This window comes from Anolis carolinensis, chromosome 4, assembly GCF_035594765.1.
Source record: "Anolis carolinensis isolate JA03-04 chromosome 4, rAnoCar3.1.pri, whole genome shotgun sequence".
Classification (NCBI taxonomy): domain Eukaryota; kingdom Metazoa; phylum Chordata; class Lepidosauria; order Squamata; family Dactyloidae; genus Anolis; species Anolis carolinensis.
The window spans coordinates 17,652,190-17,674,503 of NC_085844.1; the positions used below are offsets into that span (position 1 = coordinate 17,652,190).

Sequence of the window (22,314 nt, forward strand, 5' to 3'; positions counted from 1 at the left end):
CAGAATTGGATACGAGACATAATGTCAGGGGAAGACCTTTACCTATGCTGATTTTTAAGGCATTCTAAATCCAAAAAGGGCTTTAGATTTGCTCCATTTTATCATTTCTTTAATGACTTGCTTTAACATTTTATTTTGTAAGCTGATTTCTTTGGAGAGAAATAGGTCTCTAGTCTTAACAGTTAGGTGTTTCTAGTACGTCGTGCAAAATGTAACTTAAAAAAGACACAAAGGCAAAACTTGCCAAAAAAAACCAACCCCTCCCATGTTAACTCTGTATTTTACTGAGTTACAACAAACAAACAGAATGTTAGAAAACTTTTCTCTTTAATTCAAACTCCCTAATATTAGGTTTGTGCAGCTCATATAGGATGAAAATGGACCATTTTCTCCAAACCGTAGCAAAGTAGTCTTTAAAAAAGATGTCTCCCAGACAATTCTTTACCCTTTAATTTTTATCACTCTCCTTCTAGCGGCTGAAGAACAAAAATGCAATTGGAAGGGGGACACACCTAGAAACAAAGCTAAAAATGTATAAGTGAGAGTTTGAGAAACTGTTTTGCTCAATACAGCACCTACAGCTGACAAAAATAATTGTCTCTCTGTCTTTGCACCAATGAAAAAATACAAACAAGTTCAGTTACAAATAAGCTTAAGCCCTCCATTGAAAATTCTTGTTTTTAGATGGTACACTAGAAATAGAAAAAGAAAGTTGTTTGCAACAAGAAATGGCAGTGTCCTATTAACTTCAGCGCTCCACAGTCCAGATGTTTTGGCATATGGTGAGTTATGGGTAATTGTTAAGCGATATGCTCTCCCACTGCCTCAGAGGCTTTTATGCATGCAGAAGAACAAAACCAACCCAGGTCCAAAGGAAATGGCTCTTAAGAAAACCAGTCAATCTGACCCAGGATTGCTTCTGTTTAGCATGTTGAGATGGACAAACTCCTGGGCACAGAAGCGTACCATTACGCTTGGATGAGGCAAGCCGAGAAGTTTCCAAACGATTTCACTGTAGTGTAATAGTTACTAGTTCCTTTAAACAATGTATAAATCAAACTGATCTTGAGGATGCAATGGAACTAAGCACCAACCAGAAACGGTACTGTCTCTCCCACACTAACATCTCTGTATTGTTAGTGTAAGTGCACAACTGAAGGCAAGTCAGCAGCGCACTACAGAGAAAACCTATATACAGGGGCCCTTTTTAAAAACATCCCCAAATGGGATTTTGGCATCATGAAACTTGTGACCCTCTACAGGATAGTCTTTCTCCACTGTGACTTCAGTTTCTGGAGTAAATGCTTTGACATCCTTTTCCAATAGCCACCTTTGATCCCGGGGTCAGCGCCAGCACACTTCCAAGATCACAAAGTTGATAGATGTCCAGAAAGCTGAAAGATAGGTCTGTGAAACAGAAAATAGCATGGAAGATGTTTATTTAGAAAACAGTACGTACCTGGAAAGCAGTACCTTTACCCAGAACATTCTTTAAAAGTGAAAACAATCCTTTTGCTAGTGGACACTGTGATTTAAAGTGTTTTTTGTTATTGTTGAAAGAATAGTGGGAGCTTGGTATCTGCTGAAGTTTTATTCTAGGACCTGTGGATACCAAAATCTGAAAATGCCCAAGTCCCATGACCTATAATGGCATACTAAAATGGTATCCCTTATATAAAACGGCAAAACCAAGGTTTGCCTTTTAGGGAAAATCAAGATTTACTTTCAAGCAATGGATGGTACAAATTGATTATTAAATAAATAAAACCACACAAAGATCAGGGCTTTTATGATGGTGGCATCTATTGGAAGGCTGTAGGGAAAAAGAAGATAATATTATTGCCTCAATGGAGGAAGCCATGTCCTTGAGTTTACTAAATCTGGACGGGATGTTGATGCAAGGGATTCTTGCAGGTCTCATATACATAGCATTGCTATACGTTGAAGTCCGTTTCACTGCAAATAGCAATAACAGACCTGCCTCGTCTGTTCATGTCGTAAGATCTGTTTCTACTATTTATTCTAGCTGTTAAGTAGACAATAAAATATATTCCCGAATGTCTCTTTCCACCTGATGATGTATGAGTCTCTTTTTGTATTGTTTTGAAAATGCATAAGAACTTTTAAAGCAATCTGGGATTTCTGGGAGTTGTAGGCCAAAACACTTGGGGACCCACAGGTTGAGAACCACTGTTTTATGGGCTTCTTCTAGGGAAGGTCTCTTTTTTCAAATGTTCTGGTAATTATTAACTGAATGATGAGCCAGGCAATAAAAATAAAAGAAGGACTAAATTCCAAATTACATTAAAACTAACAAAACCATTAGTATTATTACCTATTTAGGTGTGAGAGTTATCACCGGATAGACTTTCTGAATCAACATCTGCCTTGCTTTCAGGCACAGGTTGACTCCAGTTGTCCATACAGTCTGAAGCATCATCGTCGTCATTGCCATCATCTGTGGTCACTTCGATAAAACCCAGATTGCCAGCATCTGGGTTTTTATCACTGTTTTGACTGTTTTGGTCATTGCACTGTGATTTCACCATGCCAACAGTGTTTTGTTTTTCCAGCTTCTCGTGCTCTTTCTCAGGCTGCTGAACTGCATCACTTTCTTTCTTCACACTCTCAGTGGATATTGGCTCCTCTGGTATGTCATAGCCATCAATGACACATTGTTGTTGGTATTGATCAAACCATTTTAATTTCCCAGTTCGTAGAAAGCCCCTATTCTCCTTGAACCAGCGAACTATTTCAGTCCTAGTGAGTCCTGTTTGAGCTGCCAACTCATCATAGTCCTGTGGAGATGGCCACTGAGTTACTGCAAACATGCTCTTCAGTAAGTGGGACTGCTGCTGGCTACTTGTGGCAAATGCAGGACACTTACACGAAGATGTTGAGTCCTTGGAGATGTTAGACTTTTCTGTTTGAGTTAGTGCTCCATTGGAATCACCTTGATCTTTATTCTTTATGTTTGATCCCATTGAGTCCAAGACAGCTTGCTCCATGTTATCTCTTAGCTTTCTTCGCTCATTGAACCAGGTTTCAACCTCTCTTCTACTCATCTTGGCTTCACTCCTGAGTCTTTCCAACTCACTCTGTGTTGGAAAAGAGCTTTTAAGGAAACTTTCTTCCAGGATCTTAAATTGTTCTGGGCTTTTCCCTTTGAATTTATGGAAAGCGAAGTCTGAATATAGACTGTAAGGACGCCCCTGCCTTGCAGCAGCAAGAGCTAGCTGATCCATGGGTATGGATTCACTTGAGATGTTGACAATTCCTTTTTGACTCCGATATCGGTAATCACTGAACCACTTCTTGATCTCACTTCTTGAGAGACCTGTGATTTCTATCAGCCTGTAAATTTCAGCATTGTCAGGAAACTGGCTAATGAGGAAACTAGTCTTCAGGGCCGTTATCTGCTCCTTAGTTTTCTTGCGGTCACTTGCTGGTATAGATGATACAGGAGACAATGGTGCTGTGGTTGTGCTTGTTGGAGCAGCAACAGTATTCTGTTTTGACAAGCCTTCTGAAGGGACAACATGTGGACGCTTGGCTTCTGGAACAGCTGACTGGTTCTGTGTGCTCCGTTTCTGCTTGTGATTGGCAGCAACAGCCAGAGTAACTGGGGAAACATTTGATCCATTTGACAACTGTGTCAAAACCAGGCCAGTCTGACTGAGGATCTGACAAGGCACAGCTGTTTGGATGAGAGGCTGTGACATCTTGGCAGGAGTGACATGAGCTGGCAGAACAGTGATGGTCTGAGGTGCTGCCTGGATGGTGCCGTTGAACATCTTCTTCCTTGCCTCTTCAACCTCTTCTGGAGACCAGCTGATGCCATGCTTCAAGCGTTGAATCGCGAACCAAATTCGGATTTGTTCCTCTGGGTGTTTGGATGCTGCCGTCAACCACGACAACTCGGCCTGTGTTGGGTAGGGAAATTTGTTGAAGGAATTGATCATAGTTGCATTAGTATCCAGTGCAGAATTGTATTTGGTAATGTTCATTGGTACGGGGACCTTGGGAACAAGGTTGATATTTGGTGGGAGCTGTACAGAGGGCATCACGTGAGCCAGTATGTCCTGGAGAAGCTCTGCTCCTTTAATACAGGTGATAGGCTCAGCAAGGTGAATCCCATCCCGATGGCTGTCTATAGAAATTTTCTTTGCCTCACTTTTAGGCTTCCCAACATTAATAATTGGTATTGCTTTGTTCATACCACTTGTCCCAAGATGACCTACTTCACATTCGGGAGGCTCAGTTGCAAGTGAGGTGTGTATTACCTCAATGGACTGCTCTAGGATCGTTTGATCGTTGAGCTTGATCAATTTCAGCTTGAAGTTGTTTTCCCCTGGGTGGAGTTTTGTGTTGTGATCAGATAATAAATCATACTTTTTGGTTGTAAAGTTACATTCGGCGCATACGTAGAGGGGGTTCAGGATCACATTGGGGTGTTGCGTATCTATGTGCTCTGTGAAGTCGACCAGGTTCTGAGTGGAGTAGGGGCAGTACTTACATTCATAACCACCAAGAGATTTCTTGGAAGGATTGGCTGGGGAAGATTTCCCTTCAATTACCTCACAGTCATTTTCAGAGTTCTCCTTGCCAGCAGCCAACTCATCTCCCATGTCTTTCTCTGGAGCTGCATTTGCTGCATCACTGTCCTTAGAAACTCCCTGCCCTGTGGCTTCAGGTGCTCGTACCATACAAGGAGTGGTTGACTTCCTTTTGCTAGCCATGGTAGTGGAGTAACTTTTCTAAGCAGCAGCAATGTCTTCTCTTAAAAACCCCTAAAAAGATGTTCAGCTCTTCCCGTATGGATGAGGCCCAAGGATATATCCTATAGAATTCTGATGTCAGCCATGGCCTTCAATGCCGGACACCACACAAACTGGACTGAATCACACCTAAAAACAAGATATATAATATTAATGTATGTCCATACCTTCCTAAAGTATGACCATTCCCAAACATCCCTTTAGCTTTATTGATAGATACTGAACACCAGTTCTTTCCATGATAACCTTTATCTGAGAACTGTGCTGTACTTGTTGCTTCGTCTCTGTGTTAAGAAAAAGCTAGTTTGTACTGTACAGAATAAGCGAATTTGGAAGGAAAAGTATTTGAAAAGGCTATCTCTGTTCTTGGAGAACCCAAGTAGTTATTTTGAACTACAGGTTTTATCTGAATTGTCCTAATCCTGCAAGTTTTGTGTTTGTCTGAAGCAACACCAACTATAGCTAGATACCATATATACTTGAGTATAAGCCAATGTAAAAGTAAGAACAATAGAGTAAAATAATAAATGTAATAATAATAATAATAGAGTAAAATAATAAATATAATAATACCAATAATAATAGAGAAAAATAGTAAATATACCATATATACTTGAGTATAAGCCGACCTGCATATAAGCCCACCAGAACCCTCACCTGAGTATAAGCCGAGGAGGGTTTTTTTCAGTTTTAAAAAAGGGCTGTAAAACAAGGCTTATACTCGAGTATATACAGTAATTGGATATGGACTCGCCTGAGTTTGAATAAATATTATTTTCCTATTACATTTAAATAGCCTTCTACTTTTGTATATTTTTCTGTTCTTCTTTTCCTTCTAGAAAGACCAGTTTCACAAAATCCCAGACCTTATTCTTTACTACTATACTGAAGATATCTCTTAGCTTCTTAATGGGACAGTCAGAAAAATGCAGCATTTCTCTTGCACTGGTTTTCTTTATTGGATATAAACTTTTGACATCTCAATAACTATTTCAACATCTGTATTTTATGACAAGCCCCACACCAATCTTTTAAATCTAATATTATATCTTCATTGGGATCTCACATAAATCTCCATTTCTGGAAATACAAAGATGGTAGCAAATCAGGCAGCAGGCAGCATACAGTAGAAATCCAGAGAAAGAACAAAAAGCTCTCACATCATTGATGCTAGAGAATACTTTTAGCTGGTACGGTAGGCTAGAGAGTGAATTGAGCCCAAATGAAAGGAATGACCGATGGTTAGAGCAGTCCTTCCCACACCAATGCTCTTCTTATTTTCCGTTACTTTCAGCCCTTTTCCTAAAAGTTTTGGAAAACCTTCTATGGGTTTCCGTTGCCTTACATTTAGGGCAGTGCTGCACTTGACATTTATCAATGAGAGGAACATTTTAGAGAATGTAGATGTTTAGGTAATGTGAACCCTAGGGCCTACCAAAATGAAACTATCTATACTATAGAATTCATGTAATTTGACACCACTTTAACTGCCATGACTCAATTAGGAGATGTGGTTTTACAAGGTCCTCGCCTGCCAGAGTGGTGCTTCACCAAACTACAAATCCCAGGATCCCATAGCATTGAGCCTTGACAATACAAATGGTGTTTTAACTGCATATATTCTATAGCTTTCCAAATGGTGTGTCACGACACATGTGTATGTTGGCCGTAGTGTGTAGGTATGTCATGCGGACATAAAAGAAAACCTCTGGGTCTATGTAAGAAAAGAAATAAATCATATATATTTTTTAAAAAATAAAATTTTCATGAGATATATCATGTCTCCATATATTTCCTTATTGCTATTTATGTGTGCATCTGTATCTCTCGTAAGGGGTTGGATGAACCACAGCAGATAGTAAAACTGAATTACTGTGTCACAAAATAATGCATGCCTACAAAGTGTGTCACCAACATGAAATACTGGGAAAGCTCTGTTCTATATTATTAATGTCCCCTTGGTTTCTAACAATGGAGTGGAGACAGAACCTCTCGCATATTGCACCTTCGGGTGAAAATCTACGTTTTTATAGAGTAATTATTTGATGTGGCTTTAAAAACAAAGCATGCAATTTCCCCCATTTTTGCATCCTGACTTTTATCCCAGATGACCTCCAGCTAGTAAGAGTGGATAAAATGCACAGAGGTCCTTTATGGCTCCTGGAGATGCTCTCTGCCCTCCATCTGTCTGCCAGTCATCTGCTGTTGCTGTCATTGGTAGTAAAGCTATCCTTGTGCTTTCGACCCCTTTGTGCTTGACCTCTTTGCGGCAAATGTCAATCTCAGTCGCCGGATGGACACTTTGATGCTCACAATGTCATGCTCTGGGAGACTTCCTCTTGCATTTCATCAGGACCTGAGACACATCAATATGGAGGAAAGTGCTCCGTTCAACCTGCCCCGGAGCTGTCTATCACTTTTCATGACCTAACGTCGAATCTCAGAAGAGGCACATCTTCTGCTTTGGGAGAGGCTGCCACATCTAATCCCAGCACTCGCTTCATGTGAAGATCAGTGCTGTCTATCCCTCTCTATTTCATTTGCAATTTTCAAACGGCAAGGCATCAAAATCTGTAAATGGCAGTAGCAGCTTCAAAGCTTCAAGGTGTCACCCCACAAAGCTGTTGACAGATTTGCCCGGGGGACAGGACTTCCTTCGTATGTTGCACATTTCAAAAGGAGGGCTGCACTGCTGACTTTGAGTAGCCTCCATTGCAACACACATCATGCATGATCTCCTGAAAACAAAAGGCTGAGAAAGTCAACTACAGGATAAGGGATACCACCTAAACATCAGGAAGAAGTTTCTCATGTTTGACAGTGCCTTGGTACACGGTGGAGTCTTCTTCTTTGGAGGTTTTTAGCAGAGTCTGGATGGCCATCTATCAGGAATGCTTTGATTGAGTGTCCTTGCATGGCAGAATGGGGATGGGCTGGGTAGCCCTTGGGGGTCTCTTCCAACTCTATGACTTTTTGTTCTGCATCTGTTTGACAAATAACCATGAATACTAGCCGAGACTCTGGACTGGGAATTACATACTGCTCCAGATGTTCTTGGACTGCATCTCCCTGCTTTTATTACACTATGTAACAAAATTTGAAAAAATCCCTGTTCCTGGTTTGAAAGTGTTATTTCCTGTTTATTTGGGCAGTACGTACTTTGGAAGTCATTGTTCTACTCCAAAAACTTTGTTTTTGCGGTTGCCACAAATTATGTTGAATTGGTTGAGACTCTGAGATATTCATTGAAAAATCTATAGCAAAACGTGCTGTAAGATGTCCTACAAAAACAAAGTTTTTGCAGTTTAATAAACCTTCCCCATGTTTTAATGATAGAACCAATTAGGAAATGACATTTATAACCCAGGAACAAAAATTGTGTCACATAGTGTTATTGTCTCTTCTGTCTAGGACAAATGGGAGCTGCAATTGAATACCATTTGCAAGGCCACAGGATTCTCACAGGAGAGAGAGAGAGAGAGAGAGAGAGAGAGAGAGAGAGAGAGGGAGGGAGGGAGGGAGAGAGAGAGAGAGAAGATAATGGGAAAGGGAATGGGAAAGGGAGGGAAAGGGAAAGGAATGAGAAAGGAAAGGGAAAGGAAGAGGGGGACTGGAAAGAAAAAAGAAAAGAAAAAGTACGAAGAGACTGGAAGGAAAAAAAGAGAAAGGAAGGAAGGAAGGAAGGAAGGAAGGAAGGAAGGAAGGAAGGAAGGAAGGAAGGAAGGAAGGAAGGAAGGAAGGGAAGGTGTATAGCAAAAACAAGGGAAGAAGGAAAGAAAGAATGGATGGAAGGAAGGCAAGAGAGAAAGACAAGGTGCATGAGAGAAAGGGAGGAAGAAAAGAAAACCACAAGCAAAATGCAAACTTAGGCCATGCCGGGAACATATGCCAGTAAAGTATTTTTAAACAATTCAGAGGCCTCAATCCAACATTCACTCAGTGCAGTGTAATATCTGCGTGCAGATTTGTGCGATGCTGAGCCCTACATTCTTCCCCACAACGTTTTGTAACTGCTTCTCCTGGCTATTTCATTCATCCATAGACTCACTTAATATTGGTAATTATTCCTTCATTATAAATATTCTGGGGTATAGATACTTATTTGGCAAATGTAATACACATTAGTAAGAAATTAAACTGACTGTGCAAACCTTAATTAAGCCTAACACTGTACTGAATAATTTGAATGATTTAAGAGCAGTGGGGTGTTAATTTAGTGCAAAGCTATCCAAAAATACAACATGATCCCGGCACTCATGGGACTGGTACCCATGGTTTTACTTAGCCATTTCCAACAAAATGGGAATTATCTACGCCCCACAGACAATTTTTCTGCTGTGCATTGGAGGATCTAACTAATTCCTAGAGATGTTATCTCTCTAGGAACTTTCCAGGTCATTCAGGGTGATACTATGGCACAAGTAGGTCATTTCAACAAGGTTCGCTTTTCTGGAGTATAACAACTATTTTCAAAGTAAGTACTGCACAAAATTTTGTTACATAGTGTAATCCTTTTGGAAAATCAAAGACACGACATTGGCGAAATAGCTAACCAGTTAAAGAGTGAATGTTCACATTTGGTAATTTTTAGGAATAGCAAAGTAGAGAGAAAATCCCCTTCCATTTTCCAAAGTCCACCAAATTCGCCTGTCAGTTATAGTTAAAGCAATAATCAGTCCTTTGCTGATTATTGCAGTTTCTCAAATCGCTCCTGACACGAAAGAAAAAAAATTCCTATGCTAAGAAAATTAAACCTTCATCTTATTATTATTATTGGTATTATTATCAGATACACCACTGCCAGCATTTCTTAAAACTACAAATGCAAACCTAGGAACTTCGCAGTTTCCATTGAAAATGATCCATTTCTGTAACACTTACAGGATTGATGGAAACTCAGTTGTGGCAATGAGAAACTTTTAGGATGCATGGATTAAGGGCACCATATTCTTCAAAACTTAAATCTGCAAATGTAGAGTGTCGACTGCATTGCAACCCAGCTGTTTCTCTTTTCAGTCTTCCTTTGTATATATATATTTGGTTGTTCAGGAACAGCTGTCCTGGATCAGAGGTGGAAGGGCCAGGAAGACTGAAATTCTCTGCAATTGGTTTTGGTATATTCTATAAACTTAATACCTGATTTATGTCCATTTATACCAGTATTTATTTTAACTTTTGTATGTCAAATATAATAAAAATACATTTCCGCAGACTATGTAAAATATGCAAAGGAATAAAAAGGAAAGTGCCTGGACTGTCTGCTATTTCTTTTAGTCTATTTTATTTTCTCTCCATTCTGGTGACTCTGCTGAACCCAATGTTCATAAGACCTGCTAGTTACCATTTACGGAAATCCTATTGATTTTAAAGGCTCTACTCTAATTGGGACTAGCATTGGATTTAACATAGAATGAGCTGAAAGAAAGGGACTACAAAGATAAACAAAGAACCACGGCATCCCAAATGTTTGTTTACTGAGCTGCTCAATTCTTCCTGGGCTTTGTATAAAGTATAGACATAAAGAGAATTGCAGTTTTATCACTAAACAAACAGCAGGAGTTAGTGTAACAGGAAAAAGACAAACACTAGCAACCCAGAACATTGAATCTAAAATTGCTTCACTTTTGTTGCCTCACATAATTAAACTTGTGATTCTTTTACGGCTAATGTTATGTATTCACATAGCGATCACATTTGCAATTATGATATTTCACGCCTACAAAGTCAGGTGAGGTAGGGCTGAGAGAGCAGCTTGCAAGATTGTGGCTGGTGACATGATTTGGGTTATTACCAAATTCAAAGTGCTGTTTATGCCCAGATTAATCACAGACTCACAGAGTTGGAAGAGATCACCATGTAGAATGACACAATTGAAGCATTCTCAACAGATGGCCAGGATGAGCCGCAGGGGCACAATGGGTTAAAAAACCCTTGTTCCGTCTGAACTGCTGACCTAAAGGTTGGGTTGCTGACATGAAGGTTGCTGGTCTGAATCTGCAAGAGGGGGTGAGCTCCTGTCTGTCAGCTCTAGCTTGTGGGGCTATGAGAGAGATCTAGCACATCCAGGCATCTCCTGGGCAATGTCTCTGTAGATGGTCAATTTTCCCACGCCAGAAACGACTTGCAGTATGTTCGCAAGTCGCTTCTGACACAGTTAAAAAAAACATATGGCCATCTAGCCTTTGTTTAAAAACCTCTAGAGAAGGAGACTCCACCACACTCCCAGGTAGCATTTTCCACTGTCAAAGTTGTTCTTAGTGTTTAAGTGGAATCTATTTTCCTGTAATTTGAATCCTTTGCTCCTAGACACCAGATCAGGTGAAAACAAGCCTGCCCTCTCCTCAATGTGACATCCTTTCAAATATTAAAATATGTCCTTCTCTTCTCTAGGCTAAATCTACCCAGCTTCCTAATGCGCTTTTGATAGTAGGGTGATAAGTCTTGGTTTTCAGATCTTTAGCCATCTTGGTTGCCCCTTTTCAGACACATTCCAGCTTCTCAATATCCTCCTTGAATTGAGGTGCCCAGAACTGGACACAGGGTTACTCCACGTGAGATCTGACCAAAGTAGAATAGAGTGGGATTATTATTTCACTTAATCTAGACAGTGTACTCCTATTGATGCAGACTAGAATTCCCTTTGCTTTTTTTAGCTGGCGCATCCCACTGTTGATTCATGGCAAAGTCTTTCCATTTCTAAAAGGATGAGAAATGTGCTAGCAGTTGGTGAAACCCAGCAGAGCGCATTCATCTATATATATAAAAGAGTGATGGCATCACGGCGATGGACAAAACAACAAATCTACAGCCCCCCCAAACTCGAAAATTGGCAACGCAATCCATCATCCCCGCCTCCAGTAAGATACAACACAAACAAACAAAAAACACAATCACAACACCAAAAAAACACAACAGGCGATGTGCGCATGCGCACAAACACAATCCTCCCAACTCTTCCCCCGCGTGCGCGTGCACACACAAAACCGTCCCCCCTCCCTCCCCCTCTATCGCCGCCTCCACCGCCGAAGCCAGAGACTCGCCAGGAGAAGGCACATCTCCGCCTCACGAGGCTGAGCTCCCCATCCTCGAATTGGGAGTTCCACTCCAAAACACCCGGAGGGCCTATGCTGGCCCGCCCCTGGCCTCACATCTCGCCTGGGAAACAAAAAAGGCTACTTTCCCCCTCCCTCAGTACCTTCCCGGTGTTTCGCGCCAACAATGTTACCTCCGCTTGAGGCGCTTGGGAAAGCGAGTCCTGCCTCTCTCTGTGTGTGTGGAGGTTCCTTTCCCACCCCTTTTCCTTCCTCTCGGCCCTGCAGCGGCGGATGAGCGCCCCATCGCCCGCCTTCCCGGCCCCGTTCTCCCCCTCCTCCTCCTCGCCGCTGCTCAGGCCTCCTCCTATCCTCCTCCGCGGGAAGAACATGGAGGCCGGCACCGGGAAGCGCGAGGCGGGGAGGAAGCCGCTACGCCCCGGGCCTGCGCCTCCACCGGAGCCCGCTCTTCCCTGGCCTACCAGGCCTGCCAACCCACCACCACACCGGCGCCGCCTTCGGTAGGAGAGGGAGGGCCGGGATGGAGGGGCAAAGGAGAAGGGCAGACCTTACCCCACCACGCCTCCCGCCTGGCCCCTGAGCAGGTACAGAGCGCCTTCTTCTCCTCTTCTCTTATTTATTTACCCTTTTCCAGTGCCCGGGGATGACGCAAACGCCTTCCTTACAAAATTATAAATATACAGTAGAATCTCACTTATCCAACATAAACATCCCTGCACAACATTGCATAACTGAATCTCTTGGATAATAAGAACAGATTCAGGAAAACCCAATTAAACATCAAATTAGGTAATCGTTATACAAATTAGCCACCAAAACATCATGTTATACAACAAATTTGACAGAAAAAGTATCACAATTTAAAACACTGACTACAAAAAAATTGACTACTAAAACGCACACTACGTTGGATAATCCAGAACATTGCATTACCAAATGTTGGATAACTGAGATTCTATTGTAAGATGAAATAATTACTGTGGTACAATAATGCACAACAATATAATCTCTAAAATCAGAACACTCAATAAAGAACAACACTCTGAAAACAGGGAAATTCGATACAGGAAACAATCAGGGCCAGCTAACACCTCCCAACAAAGTATACCCATCACCAAAGTCTGCCAAATCCTCTGTTCTCTGACGCCCACAGACACTAGAAGCACATAAAATATCACAAACAACACCACTCTGAAAACAAGGGAATTCCAGACAGGAAACAATCAGGGCCAGCTAACACCTCCCAACAAAGTATTCCCATCATCAAAGTCTGGCAAATCCTCTTTTCTGACGCCCACAGACACTAGAAGCACATAAAATATCACAAACAACACCACTCTGAAAACAAGGGAATTCCAGACAAGAAACAATCAGGGCCAGCTAACACCTCCCAACAAAGTATTCCCATCATCAAAGTCTGGCAAATCCTCTTTTCTGACGCCCACAGACACTAGAAGCACATAAAATATCACAAACAACACCACTCTGAAAACAAGGGAATTCCAGACAAGAAACAATCAGGGCCAGCTAACACCTCCCAACAAAGTATTCCCATCATCAAAGTCTGGCAATTCCTCTGTTTTCTCAGGACCACAGACAGTAGAAGCACATAAAATATCGCAAACAACACCTCTCTGAAAACAAGGGAATTCCACACGGGAAACAATCAGGGCCAGCTAACACCTCCCAACAAAAAATTCACTCAGGGAGGAAACAGCCAGGCTTTAAAGCTACAAGGCCATTACATGCTAATCATTTTTCCTCATTCCAGCATTCATACTTGCCTCCAACAGACAAAAACAATCAAAAATTTTGTATATTCACAACCTTTAGGAAATAATATCCCCTGATGGTGCAGCGTGTTAAAGCGCTGAGCTGCTAAACTTCTGGACTCAAAGGCCACAGGTTTGAATTGGGGGAGCGGAGAGAGCCCCCACTGTTAGCTCCAGCTTCTGCCAACCCAGAAGTTCGAAAACATGCAAATGTGAGTGCATCAATAGGTACTGCTCTGGCGGGAAGGTAACACCGCTCCATGTAGTCATCCCACATGACCTTGGAGGAGTCTACGGACAACGCCGGCTCTTCGGCTTAGAAATGGAGATGAGCACCAACCTCCAGAGTCAGACATGACTGGACTTAATGTCAGGGGAAACCTTTACCCTTGCCCTTAACTACCACCAATTCCTCAATACTTTATTTCCCAGACCACCAGACTTCGCCACAGCAACGCGTGGCCGGGCACAGCTAGTATTACATAATTATAGTGATATAATTCCACTTTAATGGCCAAGGCTGCATCCTATGGAATCCTGGGACTTGTGGTTTGGTGAGGCCCTAGAGTTCCTGGTCTGAGCATTTTAAATGTACAGTTGTTTTCTCTGTATCCACAGATTTTGCATCCACAGATTCAACCATCCATACTTTGCAAATACAGTAGAATCTCACTTATCCAAGCTAAATGGGCCAGCAGAACCTTGGATAAGTGAATATCTTGGATAATAAGGAGGGATTAGGGAAAAGCCTATTAAACATCAAATTATGATATGAATTTACAAATTAAGCACCAAAACGTCATGTTATACAACAAATTTGACAGAAAACGTAGTTCAATACGCAGTAATGTTATGCTGTAATTACTGTATTTACGAATTTAGCACCAAAATTTCACAATGTATTGAAAACATTGACTACAAAAATGCGTTGGATAATCCAGAACCTTGGATAAGCGAGTCTTGGATAAGCGAGACTTTACTGTATAAGAAGCAAATCTTAATTTTCCCCTTTTTATATAAGGGGCATAATTTTACTACAATATTTATATAATGGGATGAGCATCCTGGAAACAAACCCCAGTGGATACCAAGGGTCCACTCTATGTGCATGTGCCTTCAAGTTATCTGTGGACTTTTTGTAGACCTCATACATTTCATAAGGTGTTCTTAGACAAGGAATAATCAGGGTTCCTTCCTATATATTTTCTCCTCTAAATTGTAAATGCCAGGATTTTACAAGATTGAAACATGGCAATCAAAGGGAAATTGCAGCATTATAAGTATGAATAGGGCAGTCAGTGTGATGGAGTGGTTTGTGCTTTGGAGACCAGGGTACAATTCCCCATTCAGGGATGGAAACCAACTGAATTCTCTTGGAAAACTCATCCTCTCATCCTCAGAGGAAGGCAATAGCAAACTCACTTTGAACAAATCTTGTCCAGAAAACTCTGTTATAGGTTCGGCTTACAGTTGCAGAAATGACTTGAAGGTCTTCAACAACAACAAAGTTGGAATACATCTTAGGTTTTGGTCATGAAGAGTTGGGTGAACCAACCCCTTCCTTGGTGTGCAAAGTCAAAATGGGATAGGATCACATATAAATACACAGATTGAATGAAATGTGAATACTGTCTCATAAAGTTCAGATATAACCTCTTTTCCCCATCTACCTGGCACTAGTGCTTGGTTGCAGTACATCCGAAGAGATACTGTTATCTGTAGCTAGCTACATTATGTGTGAGGGCAGTAAAGCATCAGTGAAGGAGTACTTGAAGACTGACATAATGAGTAAGTATGATATTCCAGGTTAAGCATCCTTTATTCAGTGCTCTAAAATTCGAAATACTCCAAAACAAAAATTTCCACTTGGATGGCTGAGATAGGGACAGCTTTACTTTCTGATGGTTCAAGGTACACACATCTTATTTCATGCACAAAATTATATTTAAAATGATCTGGATAAAACTACCTTGTGGCTATGTGTATAAGGTAAGGTATGCATGAAACATGCATCAATTTTGCATTTAGACTGGGGCCCCATTCCTAAAATATCTCAGTGTGTGTGTATGTTTATATGCATGTAAATATAGCTATTTCAAAATCTGTAACAATCCGTAATCTAAAACATTTCTGGTCCTAACCATTTCAAATAAGGGATACTAAACCTGTAACTCATTTGGCACAACAAATGATTATTTCTAGTTGCTTTCATTGACAATTTTAATGGCAGACATATTTTTTCACATTTATGCCATTCTTTATTCAATTTTATAAATCCACCAGCAAAAAATGCAACAAAACTAACACAATAAGGTATTTTGGCAACATTGCAACATGCAATAGCAACAGGATACAAATCTGTGAAAGTTAAACCTGCAAATATGGAGGAGCAACTGTCCATCTGGGCCTTTTGGCATCTTAAATCATTCCACTAGGCAATGCCGCTCCACATCCACATAGTTTGAAAGAGGCTATTTCCTAGATCAGTCCCTATGGGAAGGCAACACTGTCTCTTTCCCCAACTGATATCTTAGCTCTTTTAAAACCTCTCAGATCACATTAGAAGTGATTGTCTTCTACAACAGGAATGTACAAATGGCTTAACACCAGACATGCCAAATGTGTTTTAACTCAGGGAGCCTACATACATTACCAAAACCAGATCCATATATTGTTCATACACTTATCCCTTTTGACATCATTCCATTTTAGGTTTATCTATACTGGAGTATTAATACAGTTTGACAGCACTAGAACTGCCATGGCTCAATGCAATGCAATCCTGGGAACTGTAGTTTGGTGAGGCACCCTCACTATTTGGCAGAGAAGGCTAAAGGCCATGGTCCTATCCAGACTGTCAGTTCGAAACTGTATTATATGCTCAGTGTAGATGCATATAATGCACATCAGTGCTGTTAAACGGCATTATATGGGACTACACCAGTGGTTCTCAACCTGTGGGTCCCCAGGTATTTTGGTCAACAACTCCCAGAAATTGCAGCCAGTTTACCTGCTGTTAGGATTTCTGGGAGTTGAAGGCCAAAACATCTGGGGACCCACAGACCGAGAACCACTGGACTACACTGACCACATAGGACTGTTTCATCTTCATTATAAGCAGTCTGGATGGGGCCATAGAGTCTGATCAACTATCTTTAGCTGAGAATTTGAATTTCCTCTTCCTCTACGACAATCCCAGCATCTCCCAGGATAGAACCATGGCAGTTATAGTGGAACCATAATGTTATAATTTTGTACATTTCTAAGGATAGCAGCGCTCCATGCAGTCATGCTGGCCATGCAACCTTGGAGGTGTCCACGGACAACGCCGGCTCTTCGGCTTAGAAATGGAGATGAGAACCAACCCCCAGAGTCAGATATGACTAGACTTAATGTCAGGGGAAAACCTTTATGTATATCTATGGATAAAAAGCACCAAGAGGATACTTGTAGATCTGTCTTCCACACAAGTTACATCCCCTTGTTGTTTCTTACATTAGCAAATTATGCATTTTTCCAATACCAGATTTGCCTCATTTGAATGCTAATACGGAAGAAGCCACACAGATCTCCTTGTGCATTAGCATCTATTCATTTAGGCAAAGCTCTTCATATTCTTCCAAAGATATGGATTTCCAGGCCTGTGGTCTAAAAAGTAACTTTTCCAAGCTCTGATCAAAAGGCAATTTCCAGGTGTCTCTGATGCTCTCTTCTCCCAAAAGCCTGTGCCTGACCTAAATTGCATTTTGTCACTGTCTGTGGCTCTGTGTTATTAATACATTTTCTTGAGCTTTCCTATCTGGGAGGGGAGAAAAGGCTCTTGGAGGACTGGCTAACATCACATGCAACAGAAGAGAGAGGCAACACATTGCAGACCAGGCAGGAATTAAGGACAAAACAGCAATTTAACTAGGCCAGCGCTCTGTTTACCAGGTCTTCAGGTATCAAGCCGTAACAGATACCTTGGCTGTGAAAATACTCCACATTCTTACAAAGAATGATCCTTGCTTGCAGATTTATAATACCATTGCAGAGCAGAGACATTTCACAGAGTGGACTCTAGACTGAGAAAGCAGATGTAATAAATATAGTCATTTTTAAGCTGTCTAAACTCCCTGCCCTGGTTTTGCTGCAATCATTTCCACACTGGAAGTTGGCATTTCATGTGCTCAGGGATACCCACTAACTGTGGGATCCTGGAATTTGTAGTTTGGCAACGCACCAAAACAGTTGGGTTGAGAAAGCCTTTTTGAACTGCAATTCCCAGGATTCCATAGCATTGAGCCATGGAAGCTAAAGTGGGGCCAAAGTGCATTAGTTCAGCAAGCATCATAAACCTGCATTTCAACTTATGTTGTCATTGAGTTTCCAGTCATTTCTGATTTACGGCGACCCAAAGGCAAACTCATTATGGAGTTTTCTTGACAAGATTTATCCTGAGGAAGTTGCCACTGCATTCCTTTGAGCCTGAGAGGCCAATGGACTTATATGGTCAAGTGATGATTTGACCCTGAGTCTCCCTAAGTCCAACCCTCAAGCCATTATACTACACTACACTGAATCTAAAACACTTACAAATTCATCAATATTTTTAAAGTTAATATTAACATGTAATTAACTAATCCATAGAAGCAAAACAATTTAAACCAAATCTATTAAAAACCAAGAGATTAAAAAATCAGTTTCTAAAGGCTGCTTGGAACTTGTTTTCACTTGTCAATATTAAAGTGATAAGGAGGCAGCCATTCTAGCATTCTTGTGAAGCTATTCTAAGAAGTTCTATTTAAAAACTCTTCACTACATCCATTTTTTTTAAAAAAAACATTAAAACAAAACCAAAGGATTTTTTAATTGTGCCACTTTTGAGTGTCTTCAAGTAATTTCGGAATTATAGAAACCATAAGAGACTCTGCTTTGTTCAGAAGGGCTTTGCTGTTGCCTTCTTCTGATGCTGAGAATATATGACTTGCCCAAAGTCACTCAATGTGTTCACATGGCCAAGTGAGGATTCAAACCCTGGTCTCTCCAAGTTCTGAATTTTGCGATTTCCCATTGTATATTTGTATACAGTGGGATTTGGGCATTCACAGATTTGGGCATTCTGTGAGGGAGAGGAGATGAAACAAATTGCAGTGGATAACAAAGGCCCACTATATAGTCAGCCCTCCACATTTGCTGGGGTTAGAGCACAACACCACAAAAAAACTCAAATAAAGAAACTGTTATTTTTTTCATCTGAGAGAAGACTTCTCTAGGAATTTCTAGGGTCTTCTAGGATGTCTCTATATTTAACTTCTGCTGGAGGCTGGCCACAGAATCACATTGGTGTTTTCCCTAGAAATCTCTAAGTCGTCCAACATAACAAGAAGAAGTTGTACCTAGAGTCACACTGGAGAATTGAGACATTCCTAGAGGTAATCATTTTCATCAAATCCATAAATAACAAAATCCATAAAAGCGCACATGTGGAGGGACAACTATACTGCAAAGTGACTGCACATCTCTATGCTGTGCCATTGATAATAAAAGGGATCTCAAGTTTACTCTTGCCTGGGTTACCTGATTTCCTTTGTAATCATTTGCACAGCAAAACCACTTTCTTCTATCCTGGTTTCGGACTTATATGGGCCCTTCTACACAGCCATATAACCCAAATATCAAGGCAGAATATCCCACAATATCTGCTTTGAAATGGGTTATCTGGGTCCACACTGCCATATATCCCAGTTCAAAGCAGATATTGTGGGATTTATTCAGCTGTGTGGAAGGGGCCTAAGTGATCAGTGCAGATACTACCAGAAGCAGACCAAACATCAAAGCAACCCAGAATGTGTTCCTATCTCAAGCCACAGAAAATAAAAAGCACCGTGTGCCTTTAAGGAACAACACACTGTCTGGAGGAAAAAAGGTTTCCATCCCCAAGGCAAGGCTTCCCAGGCGGACAAAAGGCACACAGGAAACAGTCCTGGGCTCCCACACCTCACATGGCTTTGATGTCAAGCAGTCAGGTGGAACTTTTCAGCAAATCAACACCTCACTTCCTTCCTGTTGAAACCTATATTATTTCCCCCTCCCTTTCCCCAGAGGAAGGCATACAATATTGCAATAAAGCTGATAGTAAAGGGGGGGAAATATGAAAGGGGAGGGAGGGGAAGAAGGTGGGGACCTTTTAACCTGGAAGTCTTTCCAAACAGGAATGGAATTGGATGGATGGATGGCATTAGATCCTGCCCTGATCTCATGGAAGAGGAGCCCAAGCGACTACGGTTAGGAGTGAATTGTTTAATTTCCGACTGGACTGTTTCAAGGAGGGATTGGATACCTTTTGGAACATTGTGTCACCGGTTTCCTATGAAAGTCGGGGTTGAGTGTGTGTGTTTTTTCCAACTCAAGAACTTGGCAAGCTATTTCCAAAATCTAGGGTGGGTTGGGAAGAGCATGGAAAAGGGGAGGAAGAGAAATAAAATAGCGCATTGGATTGAACCGAGACCCAGTTGCCTGGGTGTGTGTTGTGTTTGCCTGGAGAGGCTGAAATCCAAGGTGCCTTCAAGCGTGCCAACGTGGAGACCCTTGTGTTTCTCTCTCCCCCTCGCCCTCTATTTCCACCCACGATTTTTGCAAGGAGGGAGAGCCAAGCCTGCTGGAGTCAAGCCTCCCTTTTTCTCTACGTAACTAACAAACGCCTCCTCTTCCCACCAAGGACGCCATATTTTCGTGTCGACAGAAGAGAAGCGTCGACGTTGCCTTTTTTTGGGGAAGGGGGAAAGGAGAGACAAAACAACACCCCCCAAAGGAAGTAGCCTTCCGTTTCCGACCCCTTGGAGTCCATGCCATACGAACTAAACCAAGGCTTGTTATTCCCGCAGCCAAGACCTTTTTGCTCTCCAAAAATATCCCAATTTGCTGGGGTCCCTTCCCTTTGCCCCTCCCTGTCTGTGTTTACTTCTCTTCCAAAAGCAAACATTTTTTGGGGGGAAAAGTTGGGTGGAAGTGCAGGGAAAGCAGGGAAAGGCTGCTTTGGAGGACCCACGCCGCGATTGCGCGTGGATGTTTGCGTGGAAATGAGTGTGTATGTGCTCAAGAGGAAGGAGGGAGCCCAAGAGGGAGAGGCAGAAGTTTCTCTTACCTGGCGATTCCCCGCCTGGGTGGGACGGGACAGGGACACGCGTGGCAGCCCCTTCCTGCCTGCCTTCTTTCCCACGGACACTCACTCACACGCCTGGAAGTTGGACCCGGGCAGCCTCTTTGGGACTCTTCGCCTCCTCCTCCTCCACCATCGTGACACCAGAAGCTTTCCCCACTCCTCTTAAAATCCACGCACCGCAGCGGGGGCGATTTTATTTTATTGTATTTTCAATATATATATATATATTATAAAAGGGGGGAAAAATAAAATCTCTGGGTGATCGGTGGTGGCGATCGACGCCAAAGCCCACGTGATCCCTGACGTCAGCTGGCGTATTTGCATACGATACAACCCGCAGCTCTTCCCCACCAGGATCCCGGGATTTGGGGGAAAGTTGGGATCCTTTCCTTAAGTTCTTTCTTCCGCTCGGAAGCCCCACATCTGCAACTCATCCCCTTCGAAAGCACCCCCCCTTTTTTTTTGGAAGGGGGTGACTTCTTTCCCTCTTCCCCACGCGTGATTTCATTCTTTGCCTGACTTTTGGTGCAAAACTTTGCTTGGAAGTTTGATGCGCGCAGGAGACGCAAGGCGTTCAACTTCGGATGCATCCACACTAAGGTGCAGCTAATGCAGCCTGGCATCCAGTCCAACCCCCGGCCAAGAAGCAGGAAAATCGCATTCAAAGCACCCCAGACAGATGGCCATCCAGCCTCTGCTTAAAAGCTTCCAAAGGAGGAGACTCTACCACACTCCAGAGCGGAGAGTTCCACTGCTGAACATCTCTTTCGCACAGTGAGGAAGTTCTTCCTGATGTTCAGGTGGAATCTCCTTTCCTGTCGTTTGAAGCCATTGTTCCACCTCCTAGTCTCCAGGGCAGCAGGAAATAAGCTTGCTTCCTATCACCCTGGTTGGTAAAGGTAAACGTTTTCCCCTGACATTAAGTCCAGTCGTGTCGAACTCAGAGGGTTGGTGCTCATCTCCATTTTTTAAGCCGAAGAGCCGGCGTTGTCCATAGACACCTCCAAGGTCATGTGGCCAGCATGATTGCATAGAACACTGTTACCTTCCCCCCGGAGTGGTACCTATTGATCTACTTTACATGTTTTTGAATTGCTAGGTTGGCAGAAGCTGGGGCTAACAGCAGGAGCTCACCCTACTCCTCAGATTCAAACTGCAGACCGGCAGCTCAGCGGTTTAATCCGCTGCTCTGCCGGGGGCTCCACATTCCCCGGTAGAGACAACCTTATCAACCTACCATTCCCATGATTTCATTGAGCTATGGTTGTTCAAGTGACGTCATGCTTCATGACTTACATAGTGTAGATGCCCCAAATAATTCTGCTTGGATGCAGAAGGGAAAAAAAACCCCAATCCTATCCTCACTCAAGGCATTGAGATCGAATTTCGGTTCTATTGTGAACGAGCGACAGGTGTCTATATTTATAGCTCTGTTTTGTTTGGAGACCACAGTGGCACAGTGGGTTAAACCACTGAGCTGCTGAACTTGCTGACTAAAAGGTCAGTGGTTTGAATCCAGGGAGTGGGGTGAGCTCCTGCTGTTAGTCCCAGTGTCTGCCAGCCTAGCA

General features: G+C 42.2%; 1 protein-coding gene across 2 annotated transcripts; it reads right to left on the minus strand.

Moving 5' to 3' along the window:
• Positions 1-308: 308 nt before the first annotated feature.
• zhx2 (zinc fingers and homeoboxes 2) lies at positions 309-21,049 on the minus strand. 2 transcript variants are annotated; one of them, XM_008121676.3, is made up of 3 exons: positions 20,729-21,049; positions 2,336-4,907; positions 309-1,407 (listed from the first exon to the last, which is right to left on the minus strand). In XM_008121676.3, the coding sequence occupies exon 2, from the start codon at positions 4,737-4,739 to the stop codon at positions 2,340-2,342; it is 2,400 nt and encodes a 799-aa protein (XP_008119883.1). In that variant the 5' UTR covers positions 4,740-4,907; positions 20,729-21,049; the 3' UTR covers positions 309-1,407; positions 2,336-2,339. The 2 variants fall into 2 exon arrangements, with proteins under 2 accessions (XP_008119883.1, XP_003228184.1); XM_003228136.4 differs by lacking the exon at positions 20,729-21,049 and adding an exon at positions 9,660-9,798.
• Positions 21,050-22,314: the final 1,265 nt, after the last annotated feature.